We start from the raw sequence: 19085 nt of genomic DNA, 5'->3' as shown, positions 1-19085 counted from the left end.
AACTAGGCTGAGTCCTGCAAACATTTGTGATGAGTGTTGGACAGAAGCATAAGATCTTGGCCCTCTATGTACTGAAGCGTAAAGTAATGTATAATAAGATTTTACATATAATACTTTGGGCTTGAATAATATCTTGAAAATCCTTCTCATAAATGCTTCTTCAAAGCTTTTAATATATTTTATATAGAAAATGGTTTTAAATACAGGAAAGGTCACGTTCACAGCTTTTTTAATTCATGGGTTCATTAATTTATGAGTCTTGTGTACTTGGTCTTCCCTCTCTATTTAATTGCTGCTGTCCAGCATTTGGATGATCAAAGATTGAGTATTCCTACCTCCCCTGTCTTTTTTTGCTTTAACTGAGCATACTCCATTCCATGCATTTAGTCTCTTGAAAATCAATTCATCGCATAAAATCATTGTTCTGAGCCCTAATGCAATTTCACAGGTACTTGTGTTAGAATAAGTAATAGGGTTCAGCGTTGCGTAAGAAAGTTTTAAGGTATCCAGGCAGTCTTGATGAGTCCTCATTTACGGGGAGGTAATGGAGTGCAGGCAGGCTGTGCTGCTCTGGCTCTGCCTTCTCCCACCACCCCCATCATCAGCACCCAGCTCCCAGCTGTAAACACACCACCTGATGTGCTTCCTGTCCTATCTCACCTGCTCCTTGGTATTGTTGTTCCAGTCACACTGAAGGAATCTCATCAAACACAAAGAGATGTGTCTCTTTGGGATTTTCAGCGTTAAGTTAGGGATTTTAAAATTACCATTAACTTAAAACACATTTGACAGTCAGATCTCTGATATTCCCAATCTTTTTGATGCTCCACTTGCTTTCACAAATAGGTGTCTGATGCAGATACTCATGACAGACACAGCTAACGCAAAAGGGGAAAACTAAGTCTGATAAAGGAAGGAGTAAAAGTGAGAAAAATCTCCTTCTATTTGTTATCTCACAGTAAAAATCTATGTCAACATTAGCAGCCACACTGAGAAAGAGGCTTGGCACAACTGCATACTTGGTTTGTACATTCAGCACACACTGTAGCCCACAGGAATTATACCTTTCTCCATGGAGTTTACTGAGCCTGTACCTGCTCACCTGGGCACTCACTTTTTGTCCACGTCTGACCACTGAGAGCAATTAAATAAGCAAATCAGTCTCACTGGCTGCTACAAGATGCTGCGTGCATCTTGTATATTGGTATATTAAGCTCTACCTTTGGTGGTAGGTGGTGGAATTGATCTCAACTGACTTGAGCTATTTAGATATTGGAGGTCTAATATAACAAAGTTCTCCAGTTTCTTCCATAGCCAAAAAGCAGCTCCAAGAGCAGTTCAGGTGCTGCTGCTTCCATGCCAAGGTTTATCTATCATGTAGCCTGCAGCAGGACAGTGCCAGGAGCAGCAAGGCAGCGGGGCTGTGTATGCCGAGGAGTGCCAGCCGCCGCTCCAGCACACAGCCATGCACTCAGCTGACTCCACCCAGCACCAGCACTGCAGGGGACCTGCAGGTATTGCCCATTTGTGAGGGACTCCTGGAGCTGCCATTCTCTGACTGAAGTGGTGCACGTGTTATGACTCCCGGATGAACGATTTTTGGTCTGTGAACTCTGAACGAACTGCTGGACGGAGGGGAAACATTTTCAACTGTGCTGTGTGGTTTTCTTAAAAAACAAAAGCAGGCTACTATGAAAAAGCACTGCCTTTTATTACCATTTATCCTGGCATGCAACTGCAATTGTGTAGTTCAGGACACACAGTACTGAACTGTCCCCTGTCAGAGTGCAGGACAAGTTTTGGCACAGCAGAGCAGTGGTAGGCTGCTCCTTTTCTAGGTCCTCTGCTCCCCAGGGTTTAACATGGATCAAGTGTTGAGTGAACATAATTTTTTTTTTGAGTGATCTCTTTAGATTTTCTTCTTCTCTTTATGAAGTGTGGAATGCAAAAACATGTTTTTAAATATTTAACAGGCATATTATTTACCTGAGAGTAAGAGCTTCTTAAGATTTAATACATTTTATTATGCAAATACCTACTTGCTCAAAATGTAAAACATGCATTATCTTGGCAGTCCCTAATAGCTAATCTGGCATGTTAAAAAACCACTGTTGTCATATTAAAAACCAAATATTTAGGGCCTGATTTGCCTCCTTTTTTTTCTCTGGTGCAAACTTCCAGTAATTACACTGACATTAATGGGGATATTCCCAGCATACACTGGGGAAAGCAAAGGTGCATCACAGTGCAGAGGAAAAATCCTGTTGTTCTATTTACAGGTAAATTTAATCCTGCTTGATTTCACGTTGATAATTTGCTCAAGTAAAGCAAATAAGCCCTTAGTTACTCAAGAGACCATTATTTCTACGGAGCCAACACTGAAACAGCTATAAGGAATAGTAGCAGATTTTAAAGTAATAATTCAGACATTTTATTAGTAAGTAAAGGCTCTCTCATCCATATTCTAGCCTATGAGTCTACAAAACTGTATTAAAATTAATTCAGCTGTTTCACATTCCTTTAACATTAAAAATACACTGTTTTCAATACAATACATATGGAAGCTTCCTCTCTGACTATGATCTTATGTCCCAAATTTCAGCTTTTTTCTTTTTTTTTTAACAGCCAAGTTATAAAGCTCTAAAACCAGGGTTTGTAATAGAAATCCTGATAGACTCCCTTTAATGTTTTGAATTATAAAACTACACCTTTTAAAAGACAAGTGTCATTGCCAAACAGTGAAATTACTATACTTTACTTCCACCCACTACATTTCAATTTTAATTTTATGAATATTGCAAATTATAACACTCACATTATAACCTCTAAAGGGGATAATTTATAAAAGCAGTGTCCATCAATTATAAATTTTCCATGACATTAATAAAATGGCAAGAACTAATTATGATGACTTCTGAGATGAAGATGCCTTGGACAAATCATTAATACGTCGAAATGGTATTTTTTAAAACATAGCAGGTTCTAATTATGACTGAAATGAGATGATGAAAATGATCACAGAAAGGACATTAACCTGATGAGTTCCACAGTCTCTGAGTACATGGTGTATGGAGATTTAGCTTCTAATGGATCTCGCTCCATAGCGTTCCCGCACTCGATGAAGGAGAGGGCAGCATCAGCATAATTCACGGCTTTACCGAACTTCTCCAGCTGAAATGGGAACGACACCGTCAAGAAAATCCTTCAGCTTTAATTTCTAGGTAGGCAGATCATCATACAAAGGAACACTAGCATTAGGATGAAAGCAAAGCGACACTGGTAATTAAGAATGATTTCATACAGTAATTAAGGCAGGGCCTAATTTTTTACCAGATCTTTTCAGGCAGTATGTGGCTGGATGCTCCACAGAGGAAAGTCAATGTTATGTCCACTGACATGCATGGATTTACACAGGCATGGAGAGGCACTAAGCAAGTTTGAACACATCCACATCACTCCTTTATAGATGAACTAAGTTTGAATGTCACTATGCAAGGGTTAAGTAACAACTCCATGGCATTTGTCTGATGTCATACTCTGTGTTAACTGTTGATCAAAAAAAAAATCTCATCACTTATGTGATGACTGAAAGAGCAGGGGGAAAAAAAGGGAGACAATATAGCACTGCTAAATATTTCATTTTACTAGGATTTTATTGCAAAAGGTTTTAGCCCTCATAATGGTTGTGATTAAACTGACTTAGACATACTGATTCCTTTTTTTATGTGTAATGAATATTATATATGACATTTTTATAGTACGTATTTTATAATAGTATTTAACATTTTCAGTTTTTGATAGCTGGATGTAAGAATTCTACTAATGTGGCATTTGATATAGGAGATCCAATATACTTTAAATAATTTAAAAATTTCCTTCTATGTCTCTATCAAAATATTTTTGATGCATTCGCATATGTTTCTGTTCACAAAACTGAAGCCTATTTTAGCAACATATTAAGCATAACACTTATTATTGGTCCAAGATAACAGTATATTTGTCTTTATGGCTCCTTCTAAACCATCCCTATAGCTAGTTCCCTCTGCACACCTTTAATTTCAAGTTCTGGTCTTGTGCATTGATTACATACAAAGCCTTTGTATAATTGTTAGGTATTAAATGAATGATCAGAAAAGGGGAATGTTTCTGACTGCTTTCTGTCTATTCCAATGGCTGCTTCTCAGCATATTCTTCAAATTCCTTTTTTCACTTTGAAAGAATTTCAATTCATTTTGGAAGACAAAAAGCTTTCCAAAGATGACTTTTTGTGGTATGAAAAACGAATCTGGCTGCAAGCAGATTTAGTGCAGACACAGAGTTCAAGCCAGAAATGGGATCCGATCCTGTGGAGTAGGTGGAATGACTCCAGCTCATCACATCTCAGTCGGGAACACAGTCAGGTCTCCAAGATCTCTTTCATAAGGTACAGTCAGTTGCCACTGCAGCAGCCCACCCAGATTAGTTGATCCCTTACTGCAGCCCCAGACAAGGAGAGGTTTCTATGGGGTTGCTCTCGTAAGACATGAAATGTCCTGCCCTTCACCAGAAATCTATTTTCCGTACAAGCTCAGGAACAGCATTGCCACAAATCTCATTAACATTTGCTGACACATTTTGAGGTCACATGCATTATCTTTCCAGCCACTGCAACACATCTTTCAATGCTGCCTGTGCTTTGTCATGTCAGCACCAAGTAACCAGCAGCAATTGTTTCCATAGGACAAGTAACACTACGGGATTGCACAGCAAATGTGTTACACGCAGATAACTTGTGTGCAGCTGCATTGGGTGGGGAAAAAAAAAAGTTGAGATCTAACTAGCAGAAAGAAAAAGCAGATTCTTTGTTCATGGATATTTATGTCTGCCAACAAGTTCATTGCAGTGGACGGCCTCAGAGTCCCACCAGGGCACTCGGGGTGTCGAACTGCGTGCGACAGGCACGGCCTGCCCGCAGGCAGCGGTGGGATGTGCTGTGCCTGCTCCTCTTAGTTCTGCTTGAGAAACACCCCTGATTCTGAAAGGCACAAGCAAAGGGAAGAGGACAGGAGACAGGTCAACACTTTCTGAGTGTGTCAGGCTGTGGAGGGAGCTGGGTTGACATGGCACATTGAGATCATCGGGAGCCTGAGCCTGTAAATATTTGCTTGTGTGGAGCAGGTATCCCTGTGCCAGAACCATGTGTATTTTGTTTAAAGGTCACCCAGCTGTGGGAGGTGTTGTCAGCCTGCTCCTGCCAGCCTTTCCTACCTGAGCTCTGCCGAGCCAGGCTGGAAGCCATCAGGCCACCTCCTGTAAACGGGCACGTCGGGAGGGATGACTGTCACCTTACTGACAGTCAGAGCAGGCTGCCAAACCCTGAACCTGCCTCTCACAGAACACACACTTGGAAACACTGTGCCCCAACCCAAAGGGAGCCCAGAGAGCTGAAGCAGGCAGCTTGACATGTTAGCTCTCGCTGACAGCAGAGGGAGAGCCATTTCTTTTTTGTTTGGTTGGTTTGCTTTTTAAAAACATAGCATGTGATTGTTTGGGGTTTGTTTTTTTTTTAGACATCACTGGTTCCCAAGCCTAAAATCTCTAATGTGGAATGACAGAATATGCATGCAAAATCCCCACAAATAATGAAGTGAGAGGTGAATAATCACCCAGTTCCTTTTCAGTTGTAATTTTGAGGGGGCAAAGAGATGGCCACGCTCCATTTTAGACATTTTACTTAAACTAAGTAGAAGAGCCAAGTTCCACTAAATCTGCCTAAAGGAGCTGCTGTTTTGCACCTTATGTACCTTATAGGAGCAAAGTACCTACCTACAAAGCAAATGTCTGTTAAAGGCACTTCAGGGCTGGCAAAAGTTCAGACTGAACAAACCCTGACAGAATATAATCTGCCAGACTATGCAGTTTTATCAAAATCAAAACACCTTGCAGAACTGGGCCAATCTTATTGGAATTTCATGTGGAGTAAAATGAGAGAAAAAGCTTTCCCAGCACTGAACTCCCTCATTGCAAGGTTTTTTGGGAAGGCTTTCTCTACCAACCTAACAGCGTGCAATAAAAATGAATGTACTACGTAAAAATGAATGGTTGCAAATTTTAAACAATTGGATTGGAAATAGCAGTTTTACCACATGATAATGGGGTGGGAAGGTGATTTGCTTGTCCTGACTTTCTGCTATGGAATATTTCAACATTTCTGCTTTAGGTCCAAAGTGAAGAGGAGCAACAAATTTCAAATACACATCAACTTTCATGAAATTATCTTGCATCCTTCACAAACAGCATGATTGTTGCTCCTCCTTGGATGAAACACCAGCTATTGTAAGGAGCTTTTTTTTTTTTGGGAACAAATACTTAAAGGTTAGGAATGGTGTTCAGGGTTTGCCTTGTGCACAGTGGGTTTATGGAACACAGTCTGAGGCATACTTTATGCCCAACAGCAGGGTTCCTCTTGGTTTTAGAACATGTGCAGAATGTCCCTTTTTAGTAATACTGAGTTCCACAGTGGACAGGAACAAAAAACTCCAGTGATAACCTACCAATGCATCTGCTTTATGCTTCAGCTTCTTAGCCTCTTGCATGTAATAATCCGCATTGTGAAGCCTAGAGAGACAAAATCAATTAATTCAAGTCTTTGCTTTCATACAGTTGGACAAACATTGTTTAAAAAATTTGCTGACTGCTTTCAAGAACAACTTTGACACATACACCCACTTATCTCTTTAAATCTTAACCTGATACCAATCTGAAGCTGCTGTATGCAAAGATATGATGGGTGACCAGAAAGTAAAATAAGTAGCTGTAGAAACTGGCCACCCAAAGGACCCATTAATGTGTGCTGAACAGAGGAAAAGGAAAAATACTTTAAACTAATTAAGTATAAGAAGTTTCCATTAGAGGAGCTAAAATAAAAAGATGAAGAAGAATTACCGTGAACCAACATTCATGATCTGAAAACATTTATCAACAGAGTCTTCATTAATCAGCGACAACAGTTCATTTGTGAAGATTAAAACTGTGTATGCCTTTGTGCAGCACTATCCACACAGGTGCCCAAGAAACTCTCTTTCCCTGGGAGCTCTGCTTGCAAGGAAATCCCAGCTACAGAACATGCAGCTAGCACAGAGTCAATAAAACTTACACATCATCAAATGTTATTTTGGGTCTTCTGGGCTCAGAATTCCCATTGGAAAGTGTTGGCATTGCAGACCAGATGTCTGGTTCTAGATGGCTGGTGTCAAGAAGAGTGTTGGCTGTTGGTGTATTGTGAGATTCTTCCTCCTAGAAAACACAGGACTTTATTCGCAGTTCAAACAAACACCTTCCAACAATTTCAGTGCTCCCATCCACACCCCCCACCCCCAAATGAAAACAAAAGCCCTTCAAAGAAACAAAAGGCTAAGACACAAAGTAGCACTCACAGATACCCAACTACATCCAGGTTACCTCACCAAACCGCCCTTCCATTCTTCATAACATGAGTCTAACATGTTAATTAGGAGGCATGACTGCACTCCAGAGTCCTCACCTGAATAATTTACACTTTTAGGTGTAATTTTTAAGTTGATATCACAATGTTACCAACTAGAGACACTGGTTAAAGTAAGGGTGAGGAAATCTGATGCAGGAGGGCTGGAGGTAAACTCAATTTCCTTCAAGGTGTATCACTAACATAACATTTTTTTCTTTATTATTAGGAGTTAACTGTTAAGGTGACTGAAGAGTCAGCTTGGATTTCATCAGGGAACAATTCCCACACTCTTGCTACAGAGAGAAGAATGGAAAGCAGAAGTCGAGAGTTGTGACTTTGATTAAAACCATCAGCATAACAGAAGCATTTAAATCAGGCAATTGCAACTTGCAAGGTTGGTCCACAACCAGATAAACTAAATTAGAGACGAACCAATGAACTAGGGAAAGAATTTTAGAGGAAATTTATTTGGAGAAAACTATTTAGAGGAAAAATATTTCATGTATCAAGGTAATAGATTAACCAAGGATAAATCTGACTAGAGATGCTGGGATGAGAGGAAGAGGCCCTGCTGTTTACATAGCATTGTTTATATGCTGACATATGCAGTTCATTTTGGCATTGATTTCAGTTGAAGGCGTGTGTATTATTGTCGCAGCTTGAAGTGACACAATGATATCAGAAAGCAACAGGGATGAATGAATAAGGTGAAGCGATTTGTCACCTATGATCCAATGCAGCTTGTGAGTTTTACTATTACAGTGCAGGGTAACAACCTCTCACAAAGTGGTGAACTGTGAAAAATGGGGCTGTGCATGTCCTTTTCTGTGGCAGAATTCTCTTCTTGTCTTTTAATCTTGACAGCGACACTAAGATACAGTTTGATACTAAATGATGTGTTTGAAACTCTTGAGGGAGGATTGTTTTCTAAAATGGGCCAAAATCCTAATGTTTCCCTTTTTAAGCTAAAAAGAGGATGACAAACTGATGTAAAATTTTACTTTATTTTAATGAATTTCCTATGCAGTTTTGGCTCTTTTTCATGTGTTTTCAGCAAAAAGTCATCTGAATCTGGTGAAAAGCAAGCAGGAAGGAATTGTCTATATGAAAGCCACTGATGGGGAGATTACCCTAACAGAATGATGTGTTTTGGGGGGGGGGGAACCCTATTTACATGGTATCTAAAGGCTTATACATCATTCATGGAGATTAGGTGTAAATAAACCTTGCTGCTGGGAGCCTGCAAACCTGAGAGAGGATATTAACATGCTGAGTGTGCCACGGACAATTACCTTTTTGTTAGATTTTTTTTTTGTCTGTTTAGTTTAGGCTGCAATATTCAGTAGAACTACAGTGCCTATTTCTGGCTGAGAATTTGGGACAATTATTCAGGTGATAGTCCTAAAATTTTATTTTCAAAATGTGTGTGTTGCAGCTACATAGTTAATACTAATTGCAGCTAATTGGTGGCTGCAAAGGCTCTTCTCTGAGGCTCAGGGACCTGGTGTTTTAAGGAGTGATAGACAACACCACATAGATGCCTAATGCTGACCTAAAAATGGAACTTGCAAGAGTTGCTTATGCCTTGCTCTACTATTCACTGCCCTTGAGTGTGGCTACCTAAGCATTTAGAAATAGATACTGTAGGGAAAAAAAAAATCAAACAGAACAAAGCTAAGTTAACTTTATTTTATCTTGTTCACTTCCCGCAGTCGAGGCTGGTTACTTACACAGATTCCTTTGGGGTTAGAAGAGGATTTATTTTCATTCTTTCTGTGTTTAGAGACAGAGGAGGAAGAGCTGCTGGTCTGGGAGGTGTTTGTGACAGTGGTCTCTTGGCTGAAGGAGCTGTTGTCACTGCTGTGCCGCCGGTGCACAGGCTCATCCAAGAGTGGGGATAACGGAGGAGGGAACAGCTTCTCTTCTCTTTTCTTTGTCACCTTCTTCACTGAGCTACCACTGCTCCTGGGACACAGACAAAACCAGCTGCATTTCAAGAACCTTGCTTAATCCTCCACAGCACAAAGCTCTAGGTTTTATTTATGGGGAAGCCAGCTGTACCCTCAAATCCATCCTGCAGTCCCCCTGCTCTACCAGGTGAGTCACAAGGGGACAGGCAGGGACAACACAAGAGCTGCTTCTGCCGTTTCAATGGCTGCAGAACCCTTCTGCTTTGGAGGACAACTTGCAGTGCATTAGTACAAATTGCACTCAATTTAAATGCTAATTTGAGTCAGTCTTCATTTGAGAGGTCATAGAGGTTCTGACTCAGCAAAGTACTGGAAAGTTTTATGCACAGGGTTATTTCCTTTGACATCAAGTATGACTATTTATGTTTTTAACATTAAGCATCTTTTTAAGAGGTGGATTAGGGCCCACATAAGTAACCTTTGCAAAAAACCCAAATAGCACACGGCATGAGAACCAAAAAAAGAAACAACTGCAAAATGATAATCGTAACAATAACAAAATAATAATTATTTAACCTCTAGAATAAACCCAATGTTCAACACTATATTAAAATGATACATTGTAGCTGGCAAAAGCTCTTGAGCAAATATTGGCTGATGAATTGAACGTGATTCAGAAAATGAATGTGGTTTTGACATGAAAGCTCAAGTAATATGATAATCTATTGTCTGTTTTATGTACAGAAATTGTTAGCTGGCTAGAAATGGCAGCTGTGATACACAGTAAAAACAAAAAAAAGCCTGGTAGACCTTTTTCCACTCCAATCCATCAAAAAAGAAAAAACCAAACCCAACCTCCCACTGACTGTTTAACACGTTAATCTACTCATAGATTTTTATTTCAGGTACTGTCCCAGCTCAGTGAATGAAGATAACCTGAATTTTAATCTATTGTTAGACATCTAATATTGCACTACATGATCATTTACTTTTCATGATTATTGACTAAAATTTCAATAACAAATTAAGTCAACAAGAATTTATGTTTTGTTCACACTTTCAGTCAGTGTCAGGAATTATAGATCCACTTTGCCTTACCGTAACCAGGAAAAGAGGAGAAAACCCAGGTTTCCTTACTCCTTATTTTGGAGCTCTCTCATTTCAGTCTGGCCTCTTCTGCAGTTTCACCAACAGTATCAATATCTACACCTGCTTTGGTCATTCCCCTACTTTGGGCCTTTGGTGATACAGAAATATTTTAGCCTGTCTGTGAAATCACAGAGTGAAATCAAACAAACTCCTCATGTTTCAGGTTTTATAGCTTGTCTACCCAAACCTATTTTAATTCAACTGAAGCAGAGTTAAAAATATCTTATTTGAAAGTCTCTGATATTAAAGATCTTCAGATGAAGAAATAAAACGAGCCCAGAATTCATATTGCCTTACATTAGGACAGGGATGGATGCTGTCCTGCTTGGAAAACACATGGACTCGAAGAAGATCAAAGGAAAGCAACCATGTTGGAATAGGCTGGCAGTTCTTCGAGGAGACTGATTTTATGCACATGTGGTCCTGCAATATGTCCTCCAGAAAGTTCTCACTCAAAGCTCCATCTGTTAGCTTTCTGACCCCCAAAGGGTATTTTGGAACTCAGACAAGTTACCATAGTTATAGTACAATAACACTCTGAACTCTTTCCAGAGGAAAGTTTTCCAAAGGAGGGTAAGCACTGCCCTGACAAAGCATGCATGTGTTCTTGGGTTGTACAAAGGCAAAGCAGACAAAGTTAATGAACCCAGGAGCAGAACCCAAACCCTCTGCCTCCCAAACACATGCCCTTCACAGGGAACCCTGAACATGCATGCATGGGTGGGAGCACAGAGCAAAATTGTTTTCTGTGCCACTGTGCACAGATGAGTGTGGAGCTGTTCTTTTTCCCCAGGACAGCTCTGCAAAGGGGAGAACAACTGAGTCTGCAGCTCTATCTCAAACTCATCTGAAGAAACACAGAATGGGAGGCACTGAACAAGTCCCATTCAGGATCTGACCCTACACCACAAGTGAGGTTCCTCAGCGCACCTGTGGCTATTTTTGGGGCTAATTCTCTGTCCACAAAGTCTACCACTGCATGAGGAAATTTAAGACACATATAAAGCAACTGATGCAACATTCCTCAGCTGCTACACAGAGCTGGAGGGATTAAGAGGGTAGTACAACAAAAACTTAAGAAGGCTGCAGGTGCCATGATTAAAACTTCACTACTTAAAACTTCACCAGTTCACTTTATCTTTGGACTCAAATATAAGATGGAGCAAACCAAGGCATAGGTGCAGCTACTCAGCTCTAGAACACAAGTAGTTCTGTGGGTGGGAAGACTTAACCACAAAGGAAAAATATCCACTTGAGGATATTTTTTCTACATTACCCCCCCCCCCCCCGAACAATGCAGTTATAATTCTGTCTGGTTTTTTTTTATTTTCTTCTGCTATTGCCCACTTAATCCTATGAGGTTTTGCAGGAATTAAGATGATAATTTATTTAGCAATGTTACCTCCCTCAGATTTACTCTAAAGCATTTATGTTAACAATAACCTCCATGAAATAGGTTGTTACCAGCAGTTAACCAGATTGTCACTTTGCTTTGGGCTGTTAATGGCCTAAGAAACTGGTCTTTGATTGCAGTAATCGGTAATTTTGAATGAATTTATTGCAATAATTACCGAGACTCAATGGTTTAATTTGCTGACATGATTGTTAGTTAAAATATATTTAAAATCTAGGGAGAAACACAATAAAAGTGCAAGGAAAAACTACAAGCAGAACTGATGGTCTTGTGGCTGCAGGGTTTAATCTTTTGTGTCTGAAAAGGCCAATTATCAAGGAAGTAGAAGGTTTCCCATCTGTTTTTTTTTTTTTTTTTTTTTATCCTGGTTTGTTTTTTTGAAAGCAAGCAAGCAGGCAAGGAGAGGTCAGTGCATGAAGAAGGGAGAATTTCCAGCTACTCTCACATTTCAAGCTGCCTTTCTTTCCTCTTTCTTTATCCACTCCTTGTGGTATGCAGTGGTATCTCTGGCCTGTTAGTGAGACAAAGCCACTATCTATACCAGTCACTTGGCTTTCCTTTGCCTCTGCTCCCCTGGTCCACAATGAAATGCTGCACACTGATGGTGTATCTGACTTTCTGCAGGGGGTTCACAGGGAAAGGTCACTCCCACATTAGCTTGGACCAAATGGCAGCAACTGAGTGAAGCTGAAGTCATTGTCAGAGATGTGAAGGCTGCCTCTGCCATGAAGGAACCCCAATGAACACTGCTCTGACTCCCCAAGGGATCAGCTAATATATATTGCCAAGTACAGGTGCATCTTCAGCTAAAGGTCAAACAAAAGGGAACGGGAAATCTTGAAAAACAGGCAGAAATCCTTCCCTCAGACAGACTTCCAGCATGCCTGCTAGATGGTGGGCATGATTCACTGGTATGAGTCCAGTCTGAAATTGAGACTCACAGTTTGCATCACCAAATAACTCTCTGTGTTGCCACAAACAGCCAAATGTTGGTGAATAGTTCTCTGCCTAGCCTGGGTCTACCGATCAATTATTCAGATATAAAAGGTATTCAGGAGCAAATACAATTAATGCTTAAATTAAAATTGCTCTGGCAAGCAAGTAAATATAAATAAATAATCCTCTGCTGCAAAGCAGGCAGCTGATCTGACAAAAATCAGGCCCTGCAGCAGCGTTTCAAGGTATTACTATGAATTGGACAAAACACTGAATCATCTATTCCTTCATTTGTTAGGAAGTATCAGAAATAAGGAAAATACAGTGGTAATAGTATGAATAGTTATATTTTAAGTGTCAGGTCAGATTTAGGAAAAGGCATCAGCCCCAGAGTGTGTGAGGGAAGGAACTAACAGAGAGATAACTATGGCTTATGCAATGACTACATAATACAAACCCACTCTTTGGTTGTGCAAATGCCTTTTAAGCCCACAACTTATTTGAAATTTCTACACTTAAACAGTATTTGTAGTCATAGAAACTTGTGGAAATTAGGCATTTAATCGCCTTATTAGACATGTGACCCTTTAAAAATTAATTGTGCATCTTTTCTTGCTTTATTGAGCCCATATATTTAAGGAAAGATTATGAGAGAAATGTATCCAAACGCCTAAACCATAGCAAGGCAGCCAACAGGAGCTGCAAAAGCACAGGTGTGACCTCTCTTTCCCTGATTCCTCCCGACTCCTGAATGTCTCCGAATTTTGGCCCAGAGATCATGGTCTTTCTGTCAAAACGCTCTTGTACCAATAAAAAAGCCCAATGCAAATCTCTGAAGTCTGCCTTGGGGAACTTGGCTTGTTGGCACAGGGATCAAGCTCTAAAGGGAGAGACCTAAGGTTCCTAGTGAGTGAGAACATCTTGAAACTTAACACCTTCTTAAGGGATGAAGATCACCACACCTGTAGCTGAATCACCCTCGTTTCTCAAAGTCCTTATGTAGAGACTTAAGAGTTCTGAAAGAAAACTTAGAACCTTTGGGAATAAAGGAGCAAATGGCAAAGCCTGTCTTTCAACCTTTTACCCCTGAAGTGTTATTTTCCCCCATGACAGTGGACTTTCTTCTGCCTCCCCTTAAAACTTTACCCTCTGGAGAGGAGAACCATTCCCAACTGCTTAAAAACAACCTGAGGCTCTCCAGAAATTTATCTTCATACAGTTCATCCAGCTCCCTGATCTTTTGGGAAATACAGTGATCTACATTCAGTTGCAGGTCTCTAGGGGTTGAAAACCTGAATTATCAAAAAATATTGCGTTTGTTTCAAGCAAATTCAGAAGACACTTATAACAACTGCAGTGTGAGCCACATCTCAGTTACTGCGGTGGAAAAGTCAGGAAATTTTGTTTCAAAACTTGAGGCAGACGAGAGAAAAAACTAGCATATGGAAATAACTATTGATGGACACAATTATGTTTTAACAGAGAATACCAAAGGCTTGAAAGCTCTGAGGAATCAAATTAATGACCTGGAAAACAAGCTCAAATTAAGAAACATCAGGTTGGGGGTGGATCCTTAGGGCCTGCTGGTGACAAGAATAGAAAGATTTTTTTTTAATGGATTGTGGAGGTGTTGGGGATGGGTAATCCTTGATTCCTTCTGCAATATATCTCTGTTCATTGTGTTTCTAGCAATGATAATGTGGCAACACCCATCAGGATGTTTATCAAATGTGCAACATGTTACAGACGACATTGAAACTTTCAACTCATCTGCCTTTTCCAGACTCCAATTCTGATTTTCTCAGTGGCAGAATGAGGGGTTAGTTCAAGGACTGAAGTTACTCTGTAATTACAGCAGCATAAACAAAATGATGGTCAACCTTCTTTAATGGTTTTAAAGTTAGTGTGCTTTATCTAAATTTAACTACTACTACCCTCAAATTGTTTTCAGAAGCACATTGTGATTTTGATTTTTTGCTTGTCCCAAAGCAGAAAGAATTGCCTCATCTCAAAACCATAAAAGCACAAAATTGTAACAGAAGGGAATTGGACTCTTTGGTTATTTACAGAATGTTAATCTTGTGGCTCTATAATCAGAATCATTATTCAGGTGGCACCTGTTTGCTCAAGCATTATAGCCATGTAAGACAGTCCAAAAGGCACAAACTTATCAGATGGTATGTCTGCTGAAATACAGAGCACGTATGTCTGAAACATTTAGGATGGTCACCCCTGGCATTTCTGGATACACAGCTAAAAGAATAGGAGCTGCTTAACGGAATGGCAAAGTCACTATTTCATTCAATAAAACTGAGAACTGTCTCTTATGAAAATGATTTAAAAAAATAAATTCCAGGCAATCAAATAAATCCTACTTTTAGTGAGATTCTCTGTCCACAGAGGTTAAAGATGACTGAGGCAAGAAAGAACACTGAGAGAATGCAATGTGTGGGTTGAAGAGTACAGCAGGATTGTGGCATCATGCTGAATTCCTGCAGTCCATCAGAAGGATGGACAAAACCATATGGATTCTGTTCCTGATGGAAAAGAATACCAATGCTGTGTCACTTATGGGCTTATGGGCTATAAAGCCCATCTACACCAAAGACATTTACTGAACAGTACTGTGAAATCCCTCATGAATGTTATGTCAAAAAAACAGAACTTACTCTTTAGTGCTGGTTATTCTGTGGTTCGGTATCGGAGAGATACAAGGTGGGAGCAGGCATGAAGCTGGAGGGTCCTCCAGGCGTGGCTTCTTGCTTTCAACAAAGGTGTCCAGGCCTTCTGTCTGCTTTAATAAAAGGAGGTAGAGCATAAAAAATCAAGCATTTATAAACAACTTCACTGGCTATTAAGAGGGTCTCAGGAATCTCTGAATTTCCATTATAGTAGCAGCAATTAAAATACTGATTTAAGAGAAACGTAAATCACCAGAAATCAGGGCTAAACCTGCTCCAAACATGACATGAAGTCATATAACAAGTGACGTAGCAGATAATTAGGAAGCAAAATGTCTCACGTGCTGAAGTTATCTTCTTTAGTGCATTGGAACTTAATTAATAATTCAGATGCAATGACTAGATAACACCAAACCTTACTGAAGTAAATAGCTTTTACTCATTGACCTAACAGAAGTTGATGGGAAAACTTCCCTGAGTAAGTATTCCTAACAGGACTAAGAGTACAGGACTGAGCTGGGGTAGTCATTAACTTGTAACAGCTTGTTTAAATTTGCTTTGGAAGACTCCCTGATGCATGACTTTTGTGCCTGAACTAGGATGATACAAGCAAAGCTGATTATTGCTCTGTCACTGGAACCTTCGTATCAGCCTTCAAGCCCACTAGTAGATGGCTAAAATAAATCTTTTAATAGCATGATTTAGAAACGCAAATCAGTCTCTCCCTATCCTGCTTTAACTGTCGATATACCCTCAAGTCATCCTAATTGGCTTGTTTCCCCTTGGGTAGCAATGAACAATGATACTGCAACTGAAGGGGCTGATTCAGAGCCCAGCTTATGTTTGCACAGGCCCGGAGCAAGATTGCGCATTTTGTTACTTTCTGATTCACAGTCTCGGTTAATGAAATTAGGAGGTTCCAACTTTCATATAACCCGTTATTTTTTTTATCTCCTGGGAACTCTCAGTTTAGTTGCCAATACTACACTTGTGTTTTAGTCAAGATTCCTTCTCTATCATACAGACACTAGCAAGAATTACCTAGCAAGAATTTTTTTGTATAGTTAATATGCACCCCGGTGTACTTATACATACACATAAGCATGGACATTTATACTTCCTCCTCCTCTTCTTTTCTCCTTCCTTCTTACATCTCTACCTTAAGCGTACAGCTAGAATATAAATTGAATAAAAACCTGCTGAGTTTACTCATGTGATTATTTCCACTTAATTCAACAGGGAAGGAGCCAGTGCAGTGACTCATGTAGGCAGGGGAGCAGACCCTGTGTCTGCCTGGCATCTTCTGTCTTTGTCTTGTATTAACTCTCTCCTACCACTGGACTGCTCAAACTCAGGATTTCAAGAAGTCCACTAGAACAGAAAGCTGAAGTCACATTCACAAAGATTTGTAAAATTTGGGGTATAAATAAAATACGCTATGATGACTTCTCTCAGACAGACCAGAGCACAAGCATTTCATATGGGAAAACTGACTAGAAAAACTCATTCATGATATAAAACTTCAGGTTTTTTTCTGAAAACACATTTAGTTTGAAGTGCAATGTCATATCCCACAAGATAGGATGCCCTTGGGCATAAATAACTTAAAGCACATGATAAAACACAAAGCCTTCAGTCAAAATATATTTGCTTTTTGAGGAAGCCGTGTAGAGAGAGTAGCTAGTTAGGCAAATTATATTTCTATGAATCCCATTTGTTTATACCACAAAACAATATAAAACTAAATTCACCAGGAGCATAAGCAAGCACCATTCCACTGACTTTCATGAATCCCTGCCTGTTTAAGCCAGTGGTGAAACGCCTTAATCCTAATTCATAATGCCTTCCAAATAGAAGTCACATTTTCTGAGTATGGCTGAACCTGTACTAATAAGAACTCATCATTTTGATCTTTCTGCAGATTACAGAACACTGGAAATTAATAGGTAAGTGAGCAAATACAGCGAAAAATCTTGTAAGACAAATCTCAAAAAAAAAATACATTGTTTATTGATTTTGTTAGCTGGGGTTTGCTTTTTGCTAGTTTCTGATGTTAATTTGTGGTGCACTTGTAAGTGTCTGTCCTTTGTAAAACCAGTAAAGCCTCTCAGTGCTGTGATGCCTCCCCACAGCCCTGCTGCAGGTGCAGTGACTGGTTGTGGTCCTGACCCCGAGGGTGCTCAGAAACTCACTGTTTTCCTCTAAACAATGAAAACAACTTACCTTGTGTTTCCTTTTGGATTTTATGGAGGGTTTTTCAGCTGCTGGGGTCGGGGACTCTCGAGATGGTCGCCTGTGTTTCACATTTGCCTCTCTCGGTTCACTTTTCACAGGCGTGGTCTCAAAAGTCTCCTGTCCAGGTATCCTAGAGAGTAAACTGAGGTCTATTTTCACCCACAGAGATTTGAGTTCTTCGTATTCTCTCAGTGGAGACAGAAGTTCGTTTTGTACGATCGGGATGGGAGAAAAGAGCTGCTCCTCCAGGTCGTTGCTGGTCTGGTCAATGGATGTGTTGCTGCCATTGCTCGTTAAACTACTTACACTGAGGATGTTACTGCCAGAGTCCTTCACTTTGACGCTGCTGCCAGACCCAGTGCAGGCTGGCAACACTTTAGCCTGCAAGCTCTCCTCCTGGTCTGTGTTCGAGTCAGAAGTAGATGAATCCGTTTCAATGAATTCCCGGGACTTGGGGACAATTTTGCTGGGGCCTCTGTACTTTTTCTTCTCTGAAGTGAGACCTGTGCTAGTCCGTGGTTCTTTCCTCGGAGCGGTCTTCCCAACTGCTGCTTTAGTTCGAACCTTTGGCTGCTCGGGGGGTTCCTGTGTGTCTTTTTCTTTGGGAGTGTTGCTGGTATTATTTGGTTTGGGCCAGTTATACTCTTCTACACTGGAAGTCCTTTCTACCTTTTTGGGTTGCTTTTTCCCAGTAGTCCTTTGTGAAGTTGGCTCATTATGAGCTGGTGACTTCTGCTTGGAGCTTTTTGCCTCTGGGGTTTTCTGGGCAACCCGTGGTTTGGCTTTCTCTCGGATGGGACTAAGGATCGCCCGGTCTTTGGAATCGCTCGGGGGCAGGCTGCTGCTGAGCTTCCCTTTGTTTGGCCCTTCGGCCTGCTGGTTGCTCTGGGCCTGGGAGCTGGTCTCGCTGTGGGGCTCATTTTGATTGTTGATGATGGTCTTGTTATGGGGGTTCACTTTATTAAGCCATTTATCCAGCTGCCATTTGTTTGTTGAGGGGGGTTCAGGCTGCAGGTTGAATGACAAGGAACAAATCTCAGACAGAAGCAGTGCTTTTCCCTTTAAAAGAGGACTTTTTTAACATACCCTTTTATTTCAGTCAACTAGTGGTGACTGCTAGTTTTATGAGAGTATTTATGGAGTATTTATGGTTAATTAGGCTTCCTTATCTGGTTTACAATGTGGCCCTGGAGAAATTTAATACAACTAAAAAGTTTAGCTAGTCCCTGAAGACATAGTTTTGTCATGTTGCCTTTCCTTAGTCCCAGCTGAATACTGTGTCAATAAAATCTTCT

The 19085-nt window shown here is 40.3% G+C and overlaps 1 protein-coding gene across 4 annotated transcripts in view; it reads right to left on the bottom strand.

The window, feature by feature from the left end:
• The window catches only part of AFF2 (AF4/FMR2 family member 2), a 336299-nt gene that overhangs the window by 22116 nt on the left and 295098 nt on the right, over positions 1 to 19085 (bottom strand). For all 4 annotated transcript variants that reach the window (XM_027716444.2, XM_027716448.2, XM_027716445.2 and 1 more), the window contains exons 11-16: positions 17779 to 18798; positions 15544 to 15668; positions 9196 to 9430; positions 7136 to 7275; positions 6534 to 6597; positions 3035 to 3171 (exon numbers count right to left, since the gene is read on the bottom strand). In XM_027716444.2, the coding sequence (XP_027572245.1) occupies positions 3035 to 3171; positions 6534 to 6597; positions 7136 to 7275; positions 9196 to 9430; positions 15544 to 15668; positions 17779 to 18798 (1721 nt within the window). The remainder of the gene's footprint in view (positions 1 to 3034; positions 3172 to 6533; positions 6598 to 7135; positions 7276 to 9195; positions 9431 to 15543; positions 15669 to 17778; positions 18799 to 19085) is intronic.

Source organism: Pipra filicauda, unplaced genomic scaffold, assembly GCF_003945595.2.
Source record: "Pipra filicauda isolate LSUMZ 115617 unplaced genomic scaffold, ASM394559v2 scaffold239_size1682155_pilon, whole genome shotgun sequence".
NCBI lineage: Eukaryota > Metazoa > Chordata > Aves > Passeriformes > Pipridae > Pipra > Pipra filicauda.
The sequence above is the reverse complement of the archived record's forward strand: the minus strand, read 5'-3'. Positions and strand labels throughout refer to the sequence as shown.